At 44.7% G+C, this 25,196-nt stretch overlaps 1 protein-coding gene across 16 annotated transcripts in view; it reads left to right on the top strand.

Moving 5' to 3' along the window:
- Window positions 1-25,196, top strand: part of LOC117231781 (forkhead box protein P1-like) — a 245,733-nt gene that overhangs the window by 139,048 nt on the left and 81,489 nt on the right. For 14 of the 16 annotated variants that reach the window (XM_033490540.1, XM_033490530.1, XM_033490528.1 and 11 more), the window contains one exon: window positions 12,084-12,218. In XM_033490540.1, coding sequence (XP_033346431.1) covers window positions 12,096-12,218 — 123 coding nt within the window. In that variant the 5' untranslated portion in view covers window positions 12,084-12,095. Of the gene's footprint in view, window positions 1-10,876; window positions 11,556-12,083; window positions 12,219-25,196 lie in introns of those variants that run through there. The other 2 variants (XM_033490541.1, XM_033490543.1) reach the window with 2 other exon arrangements.

Below are 25,196 nucleotides of genomic sequence, written 5' to 3'. Positions count from 1 at the left end.
GAGCTTAAGCGAGCTAAATAGAAACATTTTTCCGTCGGCTTGACTCGGCTTGCTTCCCAAGTCTTGGCTCCGTTGCAATGAAATGAGTCGCGGCTGCTCGTGCATAAGTAATCCGCAGATGAAGGTATCCCAACCCCTATTCCGTCGCCCCCACCCCCCCTCTTGCTCGAGTTTCCTCCTAGGAGAGCTACTGCGTCGACGTATATCGGCCCGGTGGATCTTTAAAAATCAACCGTGGATTATCTGTGACTGGTTCGTGCGAATATTCCTCTTAGAAGTGGGCTATTTATTATGTAAAAATAGGAGATAACAATGGTAGATAACAAATTATGGCACACATCGTCGATAATAAGTATTAGAATACCTACTCGTCACGCTCATTCGGAAACTGTAATAAATTTTATCTTACTCGACAGGTATTTTATATTGTGAAGCGCGTATGAAACGATTGAAATAATCGGTGATAAATTAACTAGGAAATAAAAGCAACGAAATAAATGTATACGGACTTCTATTTGCACAAGTGAACTAATATTATCAACGAAATTTTACAAGCTACAAATTGTCGATAATAATATATATCGTTACGTAATAACGACAGGTTTCAGAATGAAATGAATGAACTTTTTTTACCAACTACCAATTATCTGATTACCTTATTTGAAAAAAAATTCTAAAGAAATTCATCTTTTTCAACTAGATAATTTTTTCATTTCTTATCCCGATATTTTTCATTGATAAATTATAACGCGTAGGTGTTGTATAATATTCGTGACCGGTGATATACATGACGAAACATCATCAGTACCAAGTTTTATTAAATACCGAAAGGAAGTCACGGCACATACTTATTATTCCTACCTAGGCAAACAAAATCTGTTCAACTTTGAAATTTTCTATTCTACTCCGCAAAATGTGTTTAACTTCTAAATTCTCAATTCTTTGAGAGACAAGAGCGTGGAAAGAATCTTTAACCATCAATCTGAATATTTCTTAACTCATTTTCCCAAGGTGACGTCTTGTAGAACGGAATCCATGTGTCGGTGGTCTTTTGATGGCACGAGCGGAGGGCGAAGGTCGTTTATGGTGCAAACCACTCGATGGGGGGAAGGATTCGGTAATTATTCGCCATAGGCTTGAAAAATTGCCACCTAATCCCGAAATCGATAGTCCTGCCAGAGAACGCGCGAGTGTAAGGAACCCTCTCCACCCTTCCCTACCCTCTCGTACGTATCAGTTTTTTTTTCCTCTAGCCGTTGGAAAAAAGGGGGTGAAAGTCTGCATGGGGGTTAGCCTCTTTTTCCTCGCGAAGACCGCCCCTCGCGACACTGTCGTCGTATCATGAAAATAATGTATCGATATCGTAATAAGGGAATGATTGGATACATCGACGCTGATATATTCATCCGCAACCCCTAAACTCACCCCTTCAGCTAGGATGAACCACAGAACGACGCCAGCGTCTTGCGTTCACGTCGACTATTATTCATACAACGTATGGGGCTTTACGAGGTGTCTGGGTTATATCTTTGGGACGGTAAAGCGCCATTTTTTGGATGAGGCATTGCGGGTATAACGAAAGATGGAGAAGCTTCTCTGCAAGCCGGCTACTGAGAGATTTCTCTCCTAGAACACCGTCAGTCTAAAGATATTTTTCCACTTCCTTCAAAAATATTTCCTGTTACGTGGAATAAAATCCTTTCAGGCAAAGAAATAACGAAACTAAAATAAAAATTAAAAATATGAAACCGTATTTATTCTCAAGTAAGCGTTGGAATATTTTCCTATCTTTTCCAAAGCCACTTTCCACCTGCATAGAGCAAAAAGTTCGATATTAAACAGTAAATAAAAAATTTAAAGTTATAGCTATCGTTGACGTCTCGATGGAAAACTTCTCATAGCGCTACGGACGCATACATTTGCTCGATCGCTTCACACCGATTCACTTCCAACCGCCCGATACATTATGAACGAAGATCCTCGCGCGGTACGTCGTCTAGGAACCTACAAATCAGAAATTCGTATCAACGAAACTCGTCTGGGGTGGCTTTTCCCACGGACTCTTCCCTGACATTGCACCCTTAACGTTCGCCGCTCGCTGTCCCAGCCTTTACAACACCCAAGCTTTTCCAGCGCGTTGTGCACGCGCCCTGGAACGCCGGATTAAACGGAGAACGAACGATCCGCCCCGGTAATCGGCTCGTCTCGCGACCTCGCGGCCGATGTATAATTTATAAAACGGCATTAAATTGTCTAAATGTCGCGGCTCGGTTTCTAGCTCGCGACGCTTCGCTGCTCTACTCGACGAGGGTTATATACCTATATACGAATCTTTAGTAAATGTATGGGCCACGGTGGTTCCCAAACGGCGGTGGTTGACTGCCAAGAGAAGAACATATTAGCTCGACTTAAGGCGCGGTATAATGATCTCGAGGCGAAACCGTCTTATTCTGGGCTCGATAGCTCGTACAGCGAGTGGTGGACGGGGGCGGGAGGGGGTGGCTTTCGTGAGGGCTGTGGGCACTCGGGCGAAAATAAGTGCGAGTTTCAGCCACCGCTGATTGCGAACCGTGACTCTTCTTCGCGATGCTCGAGCGCAGTATAAAGTAATGTCGTCTTGGTAAGAAGAGGTAGAGAGAAGGGTGCACCGGAGGGTGGGTGACGGAAGCGAGGCGAGCTGGGCCTTGAGGTTCGAGGGTAAGCTTTAAAATCGGCGTCAAACGCGAGGCCACCCTCGGCCGCAAATTTTTATTCATTGACACTACACGGCTGAGCACCCTCCAACCACGAAGACTAAAAGACGGAGGCGGCTCGAGTGCTTCGGTTTTTCTTCGGTCTCGTTGCGCGATATTGGGGTTCCCTCGAGATTCTCCTCCTTATGGTAGTATTATTCGCATTATATACTGCTCTTATTTCGCTGACGTTAAGTGGATACGCGGGTAATGGATACTTATTGTTTTTATCATCTAAATATCGGGCATGGTTATTCGTCTAATTTTTGCATAAAGGAGGCAAGAAGAGTTGTGTATATAGAGTTGTGTGTGTGTGTGTATATATTGATGTTTGGTTGAATAGCCGAAAATTGAGGGCAAGGGATGAAAGTTGCAAGTAAGAAGGAAACTCTGAAACTTCATAAATCACCATGGGGACGTACAGAAGGTGAAAGTGGCCACGCATGGATCGCAAATGTGCGAACGCGCCTCTGCTTCCGAAGGGAGATACTCACGGGCCAAGGTCTTATTTACTCTAAAAGGTAAAAGGGAAAAACCGAGCAGCGCGGCGGCCCGTCCATCCATAGCTCGATGGCCACTCACGAAGCCTGACCGTTCTCACAGTAAATATATCGAAGTGAATTGCAACTTCGTCCCTAATCCAAGCCGAAAACCCGGTTGCTCGGGGCTTGATCCATGGCGCCACACTAAATTCACTCAAAATTTATAAGGTTCCGTCCGTTTGCTTCTACTTCTAAGATTTACATCTTCTCTGTCATCTCTGAAGTAGCAATCATTGAAAAGTGACAGCTGTTCGCTATCCATTGAAAATATATTCGTCTTTTCTTATTTTTGAATGAAGTTGCACGTGAAACGTAAGATGAAAATATCACGTGAATATCAGTACGATGATCTAGATACCAAGAATGAATATCGTAGATGATGAAGCGATCGCTAGTCGACTCAAGTACATTCATCATGCTCGCTATTTTCAATAGATCACGTGGCAGCATTCTTAGTGCTCTTCTTTCATGGAAATTTACCACTTATCCAATCGAAAATTTCGCTTTGACCGAGTGAATCGAGGGCCGTGGTTCCTTTGCGAATGACACGTTTAACGAATGTATAATTAATCCTGCTGCGTTAAAATGATAATGACAGAGCTTTAGCGTTGGCGTCGTGGCCCGGTAAAAAGGAAACAATCGTAAAATATCCACATATATGCGTGTAAAGCCTAGTAAACCTTTTAAGCTTAACTGCAAAGCGTCCAAAGTTACCTTTTAACGGGTGATTAGCAAAACCGAGCTGACCTTTTCAGCGGCCAATTACAAGAGATTCCGGCATAATCCTATTAACTACATTAGCTCATTATTGCATAACTGTATCTCAGGGTACTGTCCGCTTAGATCTCCTCTTGTAGGATTTCTACGAATGTCTATTTCAAAGCACCCTCTCACACCCTGTTATCGTCCACTTCGTACCAGTAGTTTTCCTGGTCGTTGCTCGAGAAACGATACCGATAGTCATCCAAATCGAATCACCTGCTCACTGTTACAATTTCACCAATGTAGCTTCCAGTCTGCGAAAATCTTCGAGGAAATAGAAATACGAGTACGTCTCTTTGAAAGGAACCCTCTAACACTCTTACCAGTCGAGGAATTTGCTACTGGTCTCTCCACGAAGGCTTATCCGAACAGACAGAGATTTTATTTAGATCCCAGGCTATAAATGCGAAACGTTTCGAGCGGTTGGTCGGCCAATCAAACGGAGGGATGAGCCTGAAGGGTGTTAGGGCTACTACCCGATGTCCACACCTCTGTTGTCAGCTAATGTCCGGCCATTGTAAGGGGTCGCTCGTAAGCGTAGCGATTCTTCGCCTCTAGGAAGGTGTTGCCACGGAACGTGGCGCGGAAGAAGAGGGTGGAAAGGAAAGAAAGGGAGGTGGAAACGACGAACGAAGTCAGGAGCTAGCTCGTATTAGTGAGAAGTTTTCACGGATTCCACTGGCCAGCACCCCGCGCCCCTCTAGATGTTGGACTGGTCGACACCCTTGGTGGCTATCGGCTGACGGCAATCCGGCTAAATCTCTTCCACCATAAACGGCTAAACAAAGAGGTCCATTCTTCAGGAGCAGCAACCCCCTCTGGTTACACTGCCGTCCGGGAGACCCGACCGACCTGCCCACTACCCTTATCGGCCTCTGTCCACCACTTACGACCATCCATCTGGATCGCTTCTTTTCCGAAAGCTGAAAGCTCCGACGAACGTGATAGTACCACCCATGCCATTGTTCCACAGGATTTTTCCGCGATACAGCCAGTCTGTTTGCTGCAGCGAAAAATCGAATCGTCACCCCTATGGTGTTACGCAGAAAGTGACGGATGAAGTTGATTCGATTGAGTTCGATACTACTATTCTTCGTTGCGTTTCAGGGTTTCGATCGAGTGAACGTAGAACTTGGAATTTTTCCAAATTCTACGCACAAGTTTTTACTATTCGTTGCTTAAAGGATAAGAGCAATGCACACAATCACACGATGTTATGTAATTTTATTCGTAGATGTCTAACTTTCAATTAATACGCGGGTTTATTGAAAATAACCAATCGAGCTCGCGTTCCACTCAAATACCTTTTCCTAAGTGACAAACTGTACCGTTGGACTTCGTTGATTTAATTTTTAACAAGGTTAGACTGACTCCCCGTTGGCGCTGATGGAAGTAGCGAGGGGATGGTTCGCGACCTTCCTATTTCGTGCAAGTATCATCGAAGGAAGGCCAGGCCGAGAGAATGGAAGGTTAAGATCGTCCCTTTCGGTCCATAATAAAAGAAGGCAGATTAATGCCTTCGGTCTTGAATCCAATCAACATTATTCCGACAATAGTCCGCCAGCCAATACCCGTTCTACTTTGCTGGAGGCTGATATTATCAACAGCCCGCTTACCATCCCCCTCCGCCCTGTTCCGCACGACAGTCATCCCCTAACGTCTTCTTCTACCCTCGCGCCTCTTCTCGCTGCTTTCACACCCCTAGACACCTCGCTCGTTCTTAATTCCACGGCCGGATGATAAGTATGCTAACAAGAGAACCACCGGCACGGATACAGGAGGGGGTGGTACGGTCGACTGGTAGCTTAAAGCCAAATTAACGCCACGCACACATAAACGCCGTAGACTTCTTCGTCAATGTTAACGTCTACCGGAGGCCATTAGCCGATCGAACCGCGTCGAAAGCACGGATCGACGTTGGCTAAGGTCGAACGCTTCTCTCTTCGAATCTTCTTCGTATCCTTAATCGCCACCGCGATAAATCAGCAGGAGGAAAAAGCGACGCTGGTCGTTGCTCGAAGCTTCGCTACCTGATACGTCTCGAGTAGCCTCCTTAGGGGTGATTTTTTCGAGGCGGAGCTTAGATGTCGATAGCGGGCGAGTTTACATCAGCGAGTACTTAAATAGGTACAGAATAGGGTGGCCGGTTCTCCTTTTCCGGTTGATTCTTATCTTTGGATTCAATAAAATCGAAGAAATCGAGGAAGAAAGTAATATCCTCCGATGATGGTGGAACAAACAGATATTTCAAGAATCGCCGAAGCTATTTCAGGAAGTATTATTTCCATTCCCTTGGCGGGATCACACAGTGTCGCCTGGCCTTGGTTGTAAACCAAAAGATTTCTTTAACAAATACGTCCATGAAAAACTAATATCCATAGTTCTCGATGCGATCGTCGCGAAGAGAAACGACGAAAGGAGACACACGCCGGACACAACGGGTGGGGTGGAGCGTTTCGGGAACCTATAAAGGCGTGTTTTACGAGGGCAGATAATACGATGAAAGATGCGAACTGCGGCCAGTCATGCCTAAAGAGTGTGTGTAACCGGACCATCCGCCCTCCTTCTTTTACCGTTACGTCTAACCCCCGCGGTTTCGCGGCCTTTCATCGGAAGGGTCGAGGAAGGGCAGAAACCGGCCTTGCTCCTACGCCCATAATATATCAATTTCGTATTCTAATGTCCAGCCGGTTAATTCAAAAAGCGTCGACGCTGCGGAAACCTAAGCGGTCGTGGCTTGCTCACGCTTCCTACAGAGGGTGGACCATCCTTCGTTCTCGTTCCTTTTCCATCCTACGCGTTTTCGAAGAAGCAAAGGGTGGCTGGGAATAGTTGTACGATTCTCGTTTGCAGCCTCGTCGTCACGTATGCTGATACGCGCCAGCCTCGCCATCGCTCGCTCGTTCGCTCGCTCATGTCGCACATAATTGAGGGAGCGGCTGTTTGCGGTCCCGCGGGGATGCTCTCACCCCCGATTACCCAATGACGTAGTATCTGCGAAGGATTTCGGGAAGTCGTCGCGAAATTGCGCGACGAAACATAAAGAGATCGGTCAGAGGAGGAAATTCTATATTTTAGGGGTTGTTTGCTGCTGGTTGGTTATATAAAGAGTATTTCGATCCACTGCACTGATCTGCGGGTGCTGGTAGGGTGATAGTGAATTATTTGCTTATAGGGGATAAATTAATTATTAAGAAATGCCTTTTATAAGTATATTTTTCCTCTTTAATCTTTCGCCTTACATTTCGTCTACTTGATGCTTGCGTTTGACACTATAGTAGATTAGAATGAAGCATCGATCACGTTTTTTCTTCTTAGCCAAGTATATTAATTATACATTGTTATTAATGTCAATTATATATTCGTTTATCAATAAGCGGCAACGTTTCGTTCGCAATTTCTTTAATCAATTTAAATTATCGAATTCTGCTTTAAAACAAAATCTGAATTAATCTGAAAGAATTACACATATGTAGCGAACGTGTTAAATATTGAAACATTTAGAGATTACCGATATAAAAAATTGAAGTTAAAGTTAGAATTATGTGACACAACGTTATGAGACAAGGATTTAGTCCTGCATGGCGAAAGGTTTCGCGAATCACCGCGATGGTTTCGACATTAGAAAAAAAGCGATGAGTAATCTGTAGTAAAATCAGTCCACGGACTCGAGTGACATAAACTGCGTCGTAGATGGCCGCTTTATAGTCTTGTAATTCTCATCGTAACCGCGGCGGAACGATGCCGCCGCGTTGTCCCTCTGACCGATCCTCCTGGACGACAGACGGAGAAAGAGATGCCTGCTAGGATGGCCTGGCGCAACCCCGGGGATCGGAGAGGTTGAGGGACGAGAAAAAGGACGAAAGAGTCCTTGGAGTGGCGCGAACTATTAAAAAGCGCGCGTCCGCTCAAATTCTCGCCGGTAGTAAATTACCCGAAAAAAGAAATAACCGTTGAATTCGACCACTCTCCGCCTCTGTCACCATGCCGCTCGGTTTTTAACCCCCTCCCAGTCAGCTCCTCCTCCTTTTCTAAAGGCCTTGTTTCCTTCTCCCCTCACGGAGTTCCCAAATCCCCCCTTTTGGCCGGTCCAAGTGTAGCTCGCTCGAGAGATCGTCGGTCTCTCTTTCCTAGGGTAAAAACCCTCTCGACGAGGAGCGCGTCGCGGTCTCAGATAAAAAATTAGCCGGAGTTGCAAACGTTTCCACCTTAAATCATATATTTATCGCGACATTAATTCAACCCTTTTAGGTACCCTTTTTTCCTGGCGACCACTCCGCACCCGAGACCGAACCGCCTCCGCCTCGTCTCCAACCAAGCCCCTACCCCTTACGTTCCCTCCTATCAAGCTCCTCTCTTTTTCCACATCCTGTCCTCGCTCCACCTCCTTCTTGCACCTCGAACTCCTGCGACGAACGATGTCCCGTTAGTCCTCTCCCGCTAATTTCTCAGATTCGAGTATTTTTATGTACCGTCGTGCGAACCTGACGGGGGTAAATCCTCTCGTTTATTATTTAGAAGGGTAGTATGAACACTGAACGGTGTATATATACGTGTAGGAAGGGTGGTCAGGACCTGTGCGCACACAGACGAAGGCGTTTACCTTGTCCTTCTCTCCTTTTTGATGGGGATATACGATCTCGTTATCTCTTCTTACTTCGACTCTCGACGATTATCCTTCTTTACGGTCGGTTTGCTGGATCGTACACCCTCGTGCACCCCTCTTTTGGATACTCGTACGCGTTCTCGTGAACGGTGTGTCGGGATCCATTCTTAAACCCGTGTTACCGTCTGGGACATTGCCTTCGATTTTTAACCCCTTCGTCGTTTGGGTTAGATTACACACCCTTTGTCTGGTTAATTGTTCAAAGGTTCGTCTCCCTTATCGTTGACGAATTATATACCCTCGACGTGTGACTTTTTGATCTTTCTACGCAGAATGATAAAAAATAAACGAGAGTTTAAAAATTATAGAAGCGTTTCATGTCGCATATAATATCATCATAGCCATGCTGGAACAACGTGACGTAACTAAAAACCATTGGGTCCACGAGAACGCATTACTCACAATGAAATAGGAAACGAGACGTATGTACCTTAGAACCCCAGCGCAACGGTTGTTTACTTAATAAATACATATTTAGTATATGCCACGTACACAAGCCTCACAAGGCCGGCTGCGCCTATTTTTGCCCTAAGTTTTGTTATCATAGGACCAGGCGATGGGTCGCGGTACCCCTCGCCGAACCATCATTGGGTTACGGAATACACCTAGCTGTTCGACAATGGGAACGGCTAAACCCAAGGATTTGCCTCGTATAACTTCGATAGGACTACAGTATCCTACATTGAATAATATAAATCCGCTGGAGCAATTTCTCTTCGTCACTTCTTCTTGCCCCGTGTATGATACAAGGAACGAGGTTAGGAAAGGGTAGTCGTACAAATTTAAAATACTTTGGCCATTTATCTTTTCTTTATTTTTCTTCGTTACGTTGTAACGACAAGAAGGTGTGACAAGAACGGAATAATTCTCCACGTATCAGCAGAAAATTTTCAAAGCATTGCTGTACGCGGTACCAATTGTAGTACTGGAAATACGAGTGAAAGGAATATTTAAGGACATGCCATTTCGAGGAATATTTCGTCCCCCATTTCCGGTTCGCCTATACAAACTTGAGCCGGTGGTTCAGGTTGCGTCAGACAACACGTGTACACACATATTTACGAAGCAACAGTGTGTGCAATCACCTCCTCGCCTCCATGTATATCCACGGCCAGTCAACTAAAGAACGAAATATTCATAATTTATTAGTAAGTCGGTGTATCGAACCGTTTGAGTGTGCCTGACAGTCGCAGCCGTCTTATCTCCGGTTATCTCGAGAAATACCAACTCGTTAGATCCAGGGTGCTAACGATTCATTTTCTAACGTGTATTTAACTTCCTCTTACATAATTCTCTATATATACAGGAAGTTGGATATCTTCGATATCTTGCAAATCCAAGAACATCGGTTCTTGCTCCAAATTTCGTTATTCATCGATTTCAGTCATTAATTTCCCGATATTTTTACATCAACTGTAACCCTAAAAATTAGTTTACAAGACTAGCTTCGAAGAGCGGTATGTTTCCGATTTTCATTGGTACAGTACAATTATTCGATCAGACGTGCAAGAAAACTTTGTGAATCTTCAAAACACCCTCCAGTAGAAAAATCCAGAAGGCCTATAGTTGTCCGTTTGTCGGAGCGAAGAGTCGGCTAGTCCCCCGGTTGTCACGAAGTTAGGCGTCGCGAACAGCCGCTTGCCAAACAACCGTGCGACGATGTGTAATGTTCGAGCAGAGACGAGCATATGGGACGAGAAGAACAGAAGGCAAAGAGAGAGAAGGAGAGAGTGAGAGGGCAGAGGCACAGGCCAAGCTAAGCCGAGGCAGCCAGTCAGCCACACAGAGCCACGGTATACAACGTGCCTCGTATATGATGTACTGGTTTGCCTGGCGGCGGTGGGGTCAGGGACGTGACGAAGGGTGGGTGTTACGGTGGAGCGAGAGGGGCAAAGTCTTCAGACACGACTCTGGGGTAGGGGAGGAGGACAGAGAGCCCGCGATAAGTGGGGAAGGGGAGATGCCGACAGAGAAGGTAGGGCACACAAGAGTAGAAGACGGCGGAGCAGGGCGGGGAGAGAAGGGAGAGCTGAAAGCAGGCCTGTTGGTTGGTTTCAACTATATTTGTTTATATTTACACAATAAGCAACAGCCTCGCTGGTTGGGCTGCTTGGTATGCCTGTGCCGCTTTTAGTGTTTAGTCCTCGCTACTCGGTCGCCGCGTGAACGTTGCTTTTCGTCTTCTTTACGGCGTCGTCGTCCGTTTCGTCCTCTCTCCTCTCCATTCCTCCTCTATATAGTTTTCGTCTCCTTTTACACGCGCTCGTCCCAACCGTTTCTTCTTCGTCATCCTCGTTCCATTCGTCTCCTCTCTTTCTTTTTTCCATAGCCCGCGCACACGAGTTTTGACGGCTCCTTCGTGTCCACGTGCGTGTTGCCAACGACATTTTCCAAGTGCGTTTTCACCCCATGTGCGCGCGAGCCTCGTAGATGATGCTGTCGTTTCGTTTTTAGGTTAAACGAACGAACGAGGAATTCTCGGATCGTAAATTAGTGGTGCGTATATTCGTTTGGTGAAAGAACGCGATCGACGATTCGCGTGATAGTTGTGCGCCAGCTGGAGGATCAGCATACTTCCGGTATGGTGATTCTTCGCCGTTGAAGACGCTGTGTAACTTATTTCTCCTCGCGAGTGGTGTTTTTGTGTGATCCGGTATTTACGTTCGCTTTTCTACGCCGTTGTTTTTATTTTTTTTTTTTTTCTTCGTGTCGCGGAAAGTGTTATTCGTTGCGAAACCATTCGAAGAAACACGTCCTTCTCTCGCTGTGAGACGCTTCAAATGTATTACGCTTCCATGAATTCTAAACTGGCTATTGGATGACTGAAATTAGGAACTACGAACTTTTCTTAAAGTAAGCGAACTTTTGCGAGTCGAATAATATTGTTTGTCAAGGTACAGGAAAAAGTAGGAGTGTTACATTATCGTATAGGTTAATTCCTCGCGTGAGAATGCAAACGATAGAATATATTATTAGCGATTCGTTTGTATATGTGTACGTGTGTTCCGCGAGCTAAACATTGTTGCCTTTGCCTCGAGTGTATGGAATCACATGCGTCAGACGTGATCTAAAATTGTTCCTACGTCGAGGGCAATATCGTATAACTAAAGCATATTTCAAAACCTTCGTAGAGCCGGCTATCCTTTTCTTTCTTCTTTTACCGTGGTCCGTGGTTACCGGAAACCCAAACTTTCGTGCTTCGCGAGTAAGAAACATCTCTCGAACGATAGCAGCGAAACGTTGTTGACCGATCGAGAAATTTCGCGGTATGACGTAATATAAGATACCAGTATATACGCGAAAGCGGCGAGTTCAACGATGAAGTTCAGTGCACCAAAGAAGCCAGCAGTCCGATTGACGTAACGATGATCGTGATTTCAGGACGATGGCATAATGGATCATGACACAGACGGAGACGGCGCGATCAACTTGTCAACGTCACAGCGACCCTCCGCCGCCACCACCCCTAACGGTGACACCCCCTCATACGGGCAAGATCAACAAGACAACGACCAGGTAAGGAATTAATCTCTGGAAATTTGCTTTCGATAAGATAACCGCGACGTTTTCTTTTCTTCTCTACGATTCTTCTCTTCTACCCCTCCCACTATCTTCTGTGAAAGCTCACTTTTGTACAATGGTTCCAAGAAATTTCATTCTCACCGAATACGGCACGATATTACGAAACTCTCGGATCTCTTTGACGGACGATATTTATCTTTGATCGTATTTTTTTTTCTTTCTTGGAATTTATGTGTAACGCGGGAATAGTGTTATTAATAACCGACGACATCACTCCATAAATAGCACTAATTTTAGAGGCAAACATCTGCTTACGAGCGATAAAGCGCTTACTAAGACGTCCGGCTAGACTCATTGATTTCTCGGAATAGAGGAATCTTGGAGCGATAAGAGACTCGCGACTGCGATCTATCCCAGCCGTATTTTTGTCCTATGAGTCTCATAGGGAATGGAAAACGAAATTGAACCGTTTGAACAGCCGCATCGCGCGTCGATACACTTGCCAGGAAACCAGTAAACCGATAACGATCCATGCCTATGGAGGGTTTCGGGTTCAAGCGAAACTTTCCCCTTCTCTCACGTGGAATAACCGCTTCGAATGCGATACTTGCGACGCGTTTGACACCCAGCCACCATAAAATCGAGCCCCCTGATTTCAAATTCAATTCGAAATCCCGCGTTCGCGGCTGTACGCAATATAGCGTTTCGGATAGTAGCGCGAGCACCGTCGAGGGAAACAAATGTTTTATGGCCCTTAAAGCGGCCTTTTCGACGGTTTCCTTTTCGAAAGGGGGACGAATATGGTCGCACGATACCACCAGAGCAGCAGGTATACAGTCACCTTTGGAATGCATATATGCGTGACATATGGGGCACCCAGCTTCTGAATGTCTTTTTAGACATATTGTACGTCTCCATATATAAATAGTACTTTACTTGCTAATTATTCGTTACGCTTCTCCGTTATCTTCTGGTCTTCGATATCTTATTCTAGACAACCGAGAACATATAATATAAAATGCATAAAAACGTCGACAACGCGACGAAGATATAATAACAGTTTAATAATGTCATAATATTATGCAATATGTTTCAACAAGTGCTTACATTTTTTATAACACGATACGACCTACAATGTAAATGTATATATAAGATTTTTTTATAGGTTATCATAGCTTCTTAATGCACACAGATCATTGGATAGAATTCAAACCGATTAAACTACAAACAATTTACGCTCGTATGTCACAAGCATATGCAGCATGTGGTTAAAATACAACACATATACAGCGAGAAACAAAGGGACGGTTTGTTTTTAGAAAAATTGATCAAAACTACGGAATAGTAATTCTTTTCTCTTTGTCAATCGCCATTCATTTTTTTTTTTTTTTTACTCCATATTTTTCCACATTCATTTTTTCACGAGGAGTCAATATTCCTAACTACGCTTCAACCTATTCGTGCGTTGAATCGGTCGATAAGTCTCCTTTCATCGATAACGGTCACCGGCGGGAAATAAATTATTTTAATAATCGCACAGGCAACATTATCCAGGGTATTTTCATTCGTACACCGCGTTTACGCGCTCGTATGCGTAGATAGTAACGGTGAATATCAAGTTCACGTGACGCACCAGGTAAATACGTGTGTACCACTACGGGCCTATGAATTACACGTGCGACACGTACATCTGCTCGCCTGTTGGTTACGTGTAAACAGAGATTCGCTTATCGTCAGTCTGACACGTATACATAAGTATACCGTGGAGAAGAGAGGGAGAGAGAGAAAAAGATATTTTTGGTATTATTTTAACGACACACTGGTCTACTTTCTCGGCGCGTTTTTCGTTTAAATGCATTCGTTGATTTGTGATTAAAACGAGCTACGAAAACCGCATAAATAGAACCATCATCTGGTTTACACGTCAATCGATAAATCGAACGATTAATTTTCGGTTACTTATAACATATTTAAATGTCAAACAAGCGTATTGTTGTGTTCGATGGTAAACGAAAATGTTAGACTCCACACGACACTCGTGTTGTATAGATCGTAAAGGTCTTTTCGACGGCGTGAGATTCGAGACGATTCGAAGATCGAGTTTTGAGAAACTATCAAGTTCTGCTGACCACTCGCCAGCTCGACCGCGACTTCCTGCCCTCCTCCATTGTCCCATAGACTGGGACCAGTCCTGCTGGCCACCGTAACTTTAGCGCCAGTGCTGATGTTCCAACTTGTCGGCTCTCTTAATACCTTCAATTGTTTTCGTCGGTCAATTATTTCCAATTACAAGTTGCCATTGTATTTATTAGATTATTATTATCAATATGTCTGTTTATATTCATTTCGTCTTTGAAACATGTTTTATCGTCGATCTTCATTTTCATGCGCACGACCGAAATAGCATAGTTGTCCAACGAGTAGGCAAATACAATTGAAACATTGGTCTTTCAAATTTTTGCATGTATTTCGAAGTAGACGTATGAGAGAATGGGGATGCAGAGTGGCTTTGTGATATCTTCGCTAGAAAATAAAAAGATCATTAAAAGAAATACACGAAGAGTCGGATGGTTGTCGCGCTACGCTTTCGTTTTATAATTTCTTGCACCCTTTTTGTCGTGCTTTATCTCGATATCGAATCACAGTCATATTTCGAAAGAAGGGTGAGACAGGAAAATTTATTGCGAAGTAGAGTACATGATATACAGTGGCTATAAAAAGTATCTGCACACCATTGTATTTATTATTTTGCATCTACTAATTAATTAAGTCCAACTGCATCAAATTTCGTGTCATTTAGTGCTACTTTTGTGTTGGTTACAATAATTGATATTATAAAAATGAAATCTGGATTCTGATGAATAAAACGCTCCGTCGGAGAATAAGGAGAATAAGAATGTAAAATAAGGTTGCAAATATTTTCCATAATCACTGTAGATCGCCTCAAGGGAAGACGCGTCGTGCTCCATTATCCTTTCTTCGAAATTAATGAGCTAGTGTTCGCACGAAGGTTGACGCGAAACTTGGCTACAAGAGACGCTGGCCACGTGAGTTTCAGCTCCGAAACTGAGATGTTGGTTGTCGCGAGACCAACCACCTTAAGTTTCTGTGGTTTCAGAGTCGATGGAAATCCCGCGGTGTTGGCTGACGTTGTTTATAATTTAACAGGTTCTCTGAGCGGAGGGTTGCTCGCAAGGCTTCGAGCCACGTCACTGGAGACCTGTGGGTCCTCGAAGACACGGAAGTTTCTTTTCCAAATTGGCATTTCTCGAAACTAGCGCAGAGAAGTGTATATACAGATCGATAATGGCGATTATCCTAAACGAAATCGTAATAGACGTGTCCCTATGAAATCGCAAACGTTCGTACTGACGGAGTAGTATCGAACTGTACGGACTCTATCAACGGATTAACAAAATAAGATATTCGTGAATAATACAGCCGTGAATTTGGTGGTTGGGACAGCGCGTTTTCGTCTGACCCGTGGAAAATAAAGTACCTCGACCTGTATCCGTTTTGATGGAACGCCGTGGCTAAACTCGGTGCAGGCGAATACGGCGATTGCGCGTTAATATTAGCTCGATAGTCGATACCGCGAACATTCTGCGATCGTTAGACGAGAGGGGACAGAAAATAGAATTCGATAAACCGTTTCGTGCAACCTCCGCTTCATATTTCGTCCAGTTTTTCGTCCTAATATATTACAACGTATATCGTGTACATCAAGCTGAACCAGTTTCAAAGACGGAAAGCGAAAGCGAAAGATCGAATTCAAACGTGACAAGACCCTTCTTCTTGGTCCCTCGATCAACTCGGAATTCGTGATCACGACGTCGGTATTCACTGATTAAACAAACTTTCGCCGGTGTGTCGATATTTCATTAGAATCACGGGGGTCGTTTATCCCGACGATTAATATCCAAACGGGTCCGCGCGAGGATGAACAAGAATCCAGAGGATCTGGCCGGATAAGAGCCACAGCACGGGTATTGACGAGGTCGTTCGCTCCTTCCTTGAAATGCAAAAAGGGGTTGCGTAGAGGCAATGGCGAAGGGGTGCTTAGCGGGAAGAAACGTTGGCTGAAAAATAGAAAAAGCTTGGGATGGAAGAGGAGGTGATGGTTGTGATGACGTTGGTGGACGAAAGAAGAGGCGAAGAAAGGGGAGAAAGAAAGTCTCGATGAGAGACAAGCGGAATTCTCACCTTCGACTCCCCTCTCTCGGATCGCAAATTGCGGATAGGCTGTCCTTTCCAATCAAGCTTCTGCTCGGCATCCCACACCCGTTTTCTCCCCCATCTCTTTTTGCTGCCCAATTCTTCTCCCCCATCCTTTGGTTCCGTTATACTTTTCTACCCTCTTTGCGCTACCACCCCCGGTATTCGAGTGCCTATAACCAGGCTGCAGCCTGATCCGCATCCACGCTCTCCTCGTTCTCTTTCTCTGCGGCTCGAGAGCCGAATCCCGTCGTAACTTTTACGTAACACGCTTCGCTATGAATATCGATGCCCGGGGAATTAAGGAGAACTCGCTTTTCTGTAATTGAAAGAATTTTTGTCGTGCTGAGCCAGCTGGCCTGCGCATAAAAGGTTTCCTTCGTTTTCGCGCTCGCTGTGTCTCTCGGCGATCTTCTTCATTCTTCGTTCTGTTTTTTTCCTTTTTCCTTCTTTCTTTTTCTTTTTTAAGTCGGAAGCAAAGGCTTTTTCCTGGTCGCGTGAGCACCAACGTCAGATGACGACGGCGACGAGGATTTTAATAAATTACTGAAACCGTTCACTGACTGGTGACTGGTTCAACTTCCGCGAGCCGCTCGTTACGCGAATGAGATACTCTTATTTCATTCCTCGCTTAGTTTCTCAGTTAGGGAAACGTGCAATTTTCCGACAGATGAACGATCCTTGACCTCGTATCGCGTTATTTCGCTGAGCCTTACCATTGATTCGCTTGCCTTCCACTTTGTTTGAAACGAATAAATCTTTTCTTCCGTTTCTTCTATAAATCACGTAACAACAACTAACATTTATCCACATTTCAGTTTCAGAAATCATGTATTACAGTGAAACTCGTTTATTTTAACTAGATTGCTAATCAGTTTCCGTAAACAAATTGTTATTAATGATTAATCTCGGAGAAAACTCGATAAGCAGACTAATTCGATCCGTTAGCATCGTAAATTGCTGACGATTGCGAAGAAACAAGACCGAGGTATTTATTTTGGATTCGTGCCAAGTGTTTCGGCGATGCCTGTCAATTTCTGGAATATTCAATCAGCTAAGGAACAGTCGGGTAAGAACAGATCGCCGTGATAGAAGCTGAGAGAATTCAAGTTCGCCACAACATCGCGACGTCTCGCGTAGTCCTGGAAGTCTCGGTTTTATCTACATTATTAACCGGTTGAAACCTCACGGCTGTGTACTTAAATCCAATCTAGAAATCCCACCCTTCTACTCTCCCACCTTGCTACCCCCGAGGGGCGAAGGTCGACAGAGACTGGCAAGGGCGATTACCCTCTATTATTCACACGCTCGATTCCTGCCGCTGAGTGATACCTGAGAAAATCTAGTAGAACATCCTCCCAAATTTCAACGATATCTTACGACGATGACTCTCTCTTGGCTTTTTTCCTCGGATACCTCTTTTTCTTGTATCCTTGGCGCGCGCAATTAAGTTTGATGGAATTGTCAGTAGAAACGGTAGAAATGTTGTTGAACATTGATAGAATAAGGTAGTTAAAGGATGTGTGAAATTCAAATTACATATATAAGTATATGTGCAAAACGAATAATTGACGGTCCAGGACCATTCGTTTGTCAAGCTACTTCATGTACCTTTTTTCGTAGTTTACCGTGGCAGACGAAAGATTTATTAGACAGCGGATTTCTCGTAGAGTTCTGTGCAAACCTATAAAACGCGACAGTCTTTATCTCATTTTTATTTGTAAAATATCACTATCCAATGAGTAATTTAAATATGCCGTAATTTGTTACATCATTAAACAATAAAAAATCGATAAAATATATAATCGAAGAAAGGTACATGATCGATTGTCGTATTTCGTACAATCAACGTAAGGATTCAGTTGTCGCGAGATCGATACGGCGGCAACAAAATAATTGGAATATGGAAATAGAAATTCTCGCGACACTTGTTCATGATATTTTTAAGGTCAAACTTGTGTAAAAAGAGAATCGCAGAATTTTACGAGAGACGCAGATCCGCATCAATACTTTTGTTCATCGCTGTATGTTTCTTTGCGCTCTTTCATGAATCAACGAAACAGTTCACGAGAAACGGTTAGGTAATGGAGTGGTCACGTCGATAGAATGGCGTCGATGCGATTCCCGGAGTTTTTATGATCAGCTTCGCGTCGGTTGACAAAACTACGAGGCTCGGTTGGCCACCTGAAATAACTGGCAAGAGAATCGCGGCCAAACATTTCGTGTCGCTTCGTGTAAACACCATCGGATACCGCTAAATCTTTGCCGCGTCTCTTTCGCCTCGGAAATCTCAAACACCGAGGGGATTCTACGCGTAGTACACCTGAAACAACTGTGTTCCCACGTCGCGCGATCTTTAAACATCGGCCCCGTGTCTATGCCGAATAATCTCTTTGTCTTTCATATTCGTAATTATTTGCAACGGATCGACGACGGTGAATTTAAAAGAAGTTCGCCGATAGATACGGCTAGGCTCTTAATAGGACGGTATATTTAAACGGATCTTTTCTCGAAACGTAGTCGAGTCTAAAGCGTGCGTCGTATATAAAACGGTTGAATATTTTCACATCTGTTTGGTTTTATCTTGACGAGCACACGCGCCAGTCTCGTTTTCCTTATCGGCTTTTATCACCGACAACAGTGGCGTGGCAATAGGGATTTCGTCACGCCTTTCTCAGCGTCAATTCTTTTCGCGACGTACCATTTTCTACTACGTACGTACGTCGGGAAATATATTTCATCTATCTCGGATCGATACTTTGAGCTCGAAGCGAAGTACTTGCGAATTGGAAGAAGATAGCACCGAACTCGGCATTCTATCGCGGATACTCTGGCGCCAGACGGTGAAATTTAATTAAAAGCACGCGCGATGATTATTTGCGGAGACGGCGTTTATTTTGGAAATTGCGTCTCCCACGGTGTCTTCTCGCGAATTCTCGGATCCTTTGCGAGAGTGGGGTGGAGGTTTAAGAGAAGCAACACTTTTGCCCGAACAAAAATATCCATAACGTCGATATCCATAACGCCAAAGAAGACACACGTATATCGAAAACGTTGAACGAGAGAAATTCGTGGCAAAATAAGGGGGATGCAACGCAAGGGGTGTATTTAACGAATTAGAGGACACAGCGTTTTGCAGGGGTTGGAAGCTCACATAAAAAAATGTGCATATGGTGGAAAGAGTTTGTGGATTGTCGAGGAATCCGGTTGGAGGGAAATGAGGGAAGAGGGATGAAGAAGAAAGAGTGGTTTCGCGCGAGGGACAGAAATAATGTGAAAGAGGAGAAGGGAAAGAGAAAGAGAGAGAGAGAGAGGCACGTCGCGGCAAGAGTAGTAGAGACGGGGGTGAAACGTTGGCTAGAATAAACACATAGATGTTTTCTTTGTTCCTCTAAACTAAACAACCAACGAGGAATCTAAACAGAGGCCAGAACCCAAATTCAATTTGGTCGCCGCCTCCATCTCTACCTTCGGCTGTTCTACGGACGAAAGGTATCCTTCCACCCCCCCTCTTTCATCCGCTCTGTCTTTCTCGCGCGGACACACTGCACGCACCCCACTGCGTTACACCCCCTGGTTGCCTTTCACCATTGTACACTTAACGCCGCCAGGATAGTACCTAATATTTACCACGGTTCTCTTATACAGAGTGACCGATCCCACACACGCGAACCTTTAAACAATACACGGCCACCGTTTAATACCTAAGTAAGCTTCTATCGAACCGACGCGTGTGCTTCACTGCGAACGCAGGCTATTTTTCTTGCAAATGACGGTGAAGAAAAGTGGGTGTTAATTAATCGAGTCTCTTTAACGATTTACATGCCACCCCCCCTTTTTTTTTTTGCCTACATTTACATCGACCAAATTCTTTGGATTATCGGACGCGTACGGTTAACAGGGAATGGTTTAGTGCTAGCTTAAATACCAGTAGAGCTGTTTCGTCTGAATTTAAATCTTCAAATTACAATCTACAACTTAGTTTGATCAAATTTCCATTTGATGTTACTATCATCGGAAAAGAAATTCTTCTTGATATTTAATATTTAAACTGAAGGCTTAAATTTAAAATAAATCCATCACTCTACTCTACAGAACGTCTCTAGCTTACAGTTCAAGTAACCCAAATCTCACAATGTCTATCTTCTTTCTCTGTGAAAAGGTCCGGTAGTGTTCCTGAAATAAAATTACTACCTGTTCCATGATCAACGAATTACGAGGCAGACTCCTGATTTATTAAAATCTAAGCGTGTACCTATTTAAAGAGTGATGGAATTTTTCGATTCATTTTTAACAATTAGAATTCCCCGTTCGATAACAAGAACAATCATTTACCAAACACATATGTGAACCGATTCCATTCAGAGGTGGTTCGTCCGATAATCCCAACAACAGCGCAGTGGGTAACTGTTCCCTCGCTCTTCAAACAAGCTCCTTCCGAAACTCCCAGAAGGCTGCTCATGCTGTTATTTAACAACGCGTTATAGAAGACTGGGTTGCGATATCACGTATTCGATGTGTATAGGAAGAGAGGCTGCGATGGACGCGGTCGTGCACGCGCAAAAGGTACGTACGTAAATACCGGGCACGCCTGGGCTCTGAGCCGGGCAAGAAAATATAACAACGAAGCGAAAGTCTATTAGGATTTTCATTTCCTGAATAAATAAAACTCGTCGAATCGTTTAATACCGCGGAGAGGAGTTCGCACGTGCACACGGTAATCCCAGCTTCTCGTCGGAGAATACCGATCGCGTATTTTCGCGCGTGCACGTGGAATCTGCGCGGATGTTTCGTCAAGTTTCTCCACCCTTGGTACGTCCTCTCTGCACTCCCTATCCATGTATTCGTCACGTACGTATGTATTTCTCACGTGTACGCGTATCTGTTGAGGAGCGCACAACGATCAGTTGCGAATGTACGATTGGCAACGTTAACCGTGAACTGGACGTTAAAACGGCGAGTTTTTTTGAAAAATAGCGGCGCATTTTCCCCCCTTGTGTACCGACCAAAGAAGCATTCGATCGTTGGAATGAAACCCCATCGTTTGTTTGTCGAACGAGCCCCGATTCTCCGTGTATGTCCCATGTTCTGTCCCGCGCCACTATTTTCATCATGTGTACACCCAATTCGCTATTTGCACTTTTACCTACTCGTACGAATCGCATTCATTCGTCATTGTCTTCATTTCACCTCTTTCTATCGCGTCCTACACGAAACAACCTTTATTGGCGAACACACTGTAGAATCGGTGAATTTGAAAGGTAGCCCCGATAATTCGATCGATCTCGTTATTAACGATTCGGAGGTACCAGCAGGATGGAGGTTTCAGCCGATCAACAGAATAGGGATTCGTTGAAGGGCTGCATCGTATTACGCGCCACGGGATTTCTGTCGTGTAAACGCTTGAAATCGAAGGAAGATCGGTTTTGAAGGACAGGTGGAAGGAACGGATAGAGTAACGGAGACGCGGCGAGAGGGTGGGACTGAACAAGTCGAGGAGAAAAAAGGGAAGTAGAATTAAAAAGAATCCTTCTCTCTCCGGTTGCGATGCTGGGTTGCAGAGTAACATGCAGGTCCTTCTCATCCCTTGGCCGGAATAAATGCGTACATCCCTCCATCCTCCCTTGTAATAATCCCTTCCGGTTAATCTGCTCCAATGTAGCCTGCAGCGGGAGTCGGTATCCGATGAACAGAAACGTGTGCACGCTCTTCTATCAAGCTCTGCACGTCGACGAAAGCACCGGTTTCCTACGCTTGCCTCTGGTACACACACTTCACCGGTTTCAGAAGGGTGAGGGGTGGTGCACGTTTCGGGGGTGGTGGCGCCGACAGACCCCCTTGTTCTTTCGCGAAAAACGAATAAATAAATATATATACTCGCGAACACCCCCCACATGGTTCACGTTCGTTCCACGATGCACAGCCGAAAAAGGGAGATACATACATATATACATGCATGTCGGACGTTTCGAATGGAACGGTTGTGACGGGCTCTGCTATAGAAGAAGGGAGGGAAGAGTCGAAAAAGAACGACAAGTAGCCCTTGATACACTTCTCTCTTTCTGCCTAGCAGTGAGAGTGCGTAGGTGCTGTTGTAAATTATAACTTAGTTTGCGTTAGTCGAGCGCGCGCGCGTGTATCGGTGCACAGGAGACAGTGAAAAGTGAACAGGTATTTTTCTTACGGATATATGGCCTCCCTAGAAGGTCGGAGCTTTTTAATCGCACGGCTTTCAACCGTCGCTAATAACAGGTCCGCTGGCAGTGGCCGACTCTTTCTCCGAGATTATTTAATTGGATGACGTATCGTTTGTTTCGCGATAAATAGACGAGGTTTCAAAAGGAACATGTAAAAACTCGTAGGAAAGATACTCGTGTATTCTAAAAGCTTCGTCTGTTTCACAGAGAAAGCAAGGGTAAGTCTCGAGAGAAACGAGTACAAATATATATATATATATATTTGTAGGGAGTGTAGTGGTATAGAAAAGCTGCTTGAAAAAGAAAATCGACAATGTCGTGGTGATCGTCGAATCAGGATATAACAGAACAACGAAACGATCTTCTATCTGCGGATCTAACGAACTTTCGTTCCTCGAGAACACTTCGAGTCGTGAAACGTGCAAAATAAATCCTGGCGACTCGTATTCGTGCATGTTCCTCAAAAATAGCGATTCCCTCTTGAAGTTGGACAAAAAAGAGGGTGCAAGAAGCGAAGATCGGGGCAGGGGCAAAAAGAAAGGACAAGTGGCCCTTCGTAGGTTTGTCTATCCGAGTGCAAATATAGACCCGTGCAAACGGGTTACGCTCGAAATTATAGCGAGTGTCTCGCCCTTTCTTCCTCGGTTTTTTATCCAACCCTCCTCCCCCAAGGTGCCTACGGATCCCTTCTTCTCTGTGTCGACAAAAATGTACCCTATATCTATAAACAAACGAACAGTACCTGTGCAGTCGGTTTTCAGGGTAACACGATCCCTCTTGCCGCCTGGTCGGACCCAGGGCAAAGAATGTTAAGTAGCTACCCCTTCCCTTACCGCCTTCGCAACTTCCGACCAACCTTTGCCGTTCCTTCGTTCCTGATATTTTCATCTATCCGTGTAAATGTACTTAGCGTGGGCGCCTGGTTTCCACCCTCCATCCTACCGCCACCATTTCTCTCTCTCTCTCTCTTTCCCTCTCTTTCTCTTTCTCTCTCTCTTGCTAGCTTTATTACGTGAATTTGGAAGCGCTGTAAGCGACTACTGCACTACGGCTGAAATAGGAGAAAGAGAGGGAGGAGGTGGCTGTGCGAGCCGGAGGCAGGAGGAAGTAGATGTACGTTTCGCGAGAGGTACGGCTTTCGCATGGGGGTGGCGGTGGTCGAGGAAGAGAGAAGGGGTGGCTGGGTAGCCACTGTACCATGCCAAGCTCTGAGAGGCCGCCTCTTCATACCCTGGATATGCATTTTCTGCCCCCTACCATTCCTCACGAGCTGCTACCCCGCTTCTATGATATCCTCTGTCGGTTCCTCTTATTGCTCACGCTCGTCCACACGAAATTCTCTATGTGTACGTATGTATATGTGTTTCCTCGACGTATCTATCAGGACGTACGTATATACTTACGTGTGTGTGAGTGGATGGATGGATGTGTGTACACGTCGTGTCGGCGAATTCACAGGTTCCTCCGTGCGGTCGTGTGCAAGTCGAATATGTCCGCGAGGTAGCCTCTCTCTCCCACGTGAGTTTACATTTTAATCGTGTGAGTGCACGCTAGGCGCACGCTAACTACGGTCACGTGGTGGCCGTACTGTTAATTCGGTTTACGAGCGACTATCAAGGATATAAGAGAAACGAACGACCGCGGAGCCGCGCCATTTCGGAGGCGACACCGACCTCTATCTTTCGCACGCGACTCGCTTTTTTATACAGTATGAAGAATCGGCCGACACTTTTTTACTCACCTGTTTTCAGAATTCCTTCCTTTCGACGTGCTATGCTTATTACGTTCGGTAAAAAATGTAATCACCATCATACAAGATAGTAATTTTGCTATTTGCCGTTGGGACTAATTATACTTAATTCTTTCGGTTCTTAAGTCTCTTTTTTTCCTCCTTACTTTTTTTTTTTAATGGAGATATGAGAAACAGGTGTTCAACAGGAACGTATTAGGTGTTTAGAAAACGATGTGTTTGCAAATGGTTTAATAGCTTTGATTCTGGCTTTCCTTCTACGGTAGACTGATTTCATAAATTACGATAAAGCCAGTTGGTTTTAGGACTGCGACGTAGTCATGGTCGTGGTTGCAGGTTTCGCGAAACACAATCGGGTAAACGACGGGCTTATCTACGACAATAAAGTAGCTACGATAAAGTGGCTAATAATTTGCACTTATCGCAAACGAAGATAGTGTTCGCGCCAAATCCTTTAGCGTTTTCCTTCGCTTTTCTCATTACTACAAACAATTACCGAGGCGGGCTGAGTTAATTCTCGGTCGCATCGACTTGATAAAACGCAAATTCTCGAAGACAGGCGTGTTTGCGTGCATCGCGTAGCCGGTTAAGCAACCAGATATCACACCTTCCGAATGTATCAAAGAACAGCACGTCCGATATCTGAGAACTCTGAATGCAGAAGCTATTTCTCGGAATTGTTTTCACGCTTAAGATCGTGGCACACCTACACATTGTTCGTCTTCTTCTAGTTCCTTCCTAGAAACCTAGCGCCTTATGTTAAATTCACATGGCAATAAAATAAAACCATATTTATGTTTCAATGAATAG

The sequence above is a fragment of the Bombus vosnesenskii genome, unplaced genomic scaffold (assembly GCF_011952255.1).
Source record: "Bombus vosnesenskii isolate JDL3184/JDL3185 unplaced genomic scaffold, Bvos_JDL3184-5_v1.1 scf7180000013273, whole genome shotgun sequence".
NCBI lineage: Eukaryota > Metazoa > Arthropoda > Insecta > Hymenoptera > Apidae > Bombus > Bombus vosnesenskii.
Note: the sequence above shows the minus strand (reverse complement) of the source record. Positions and strands in the feature narration are given on the sequence as shown.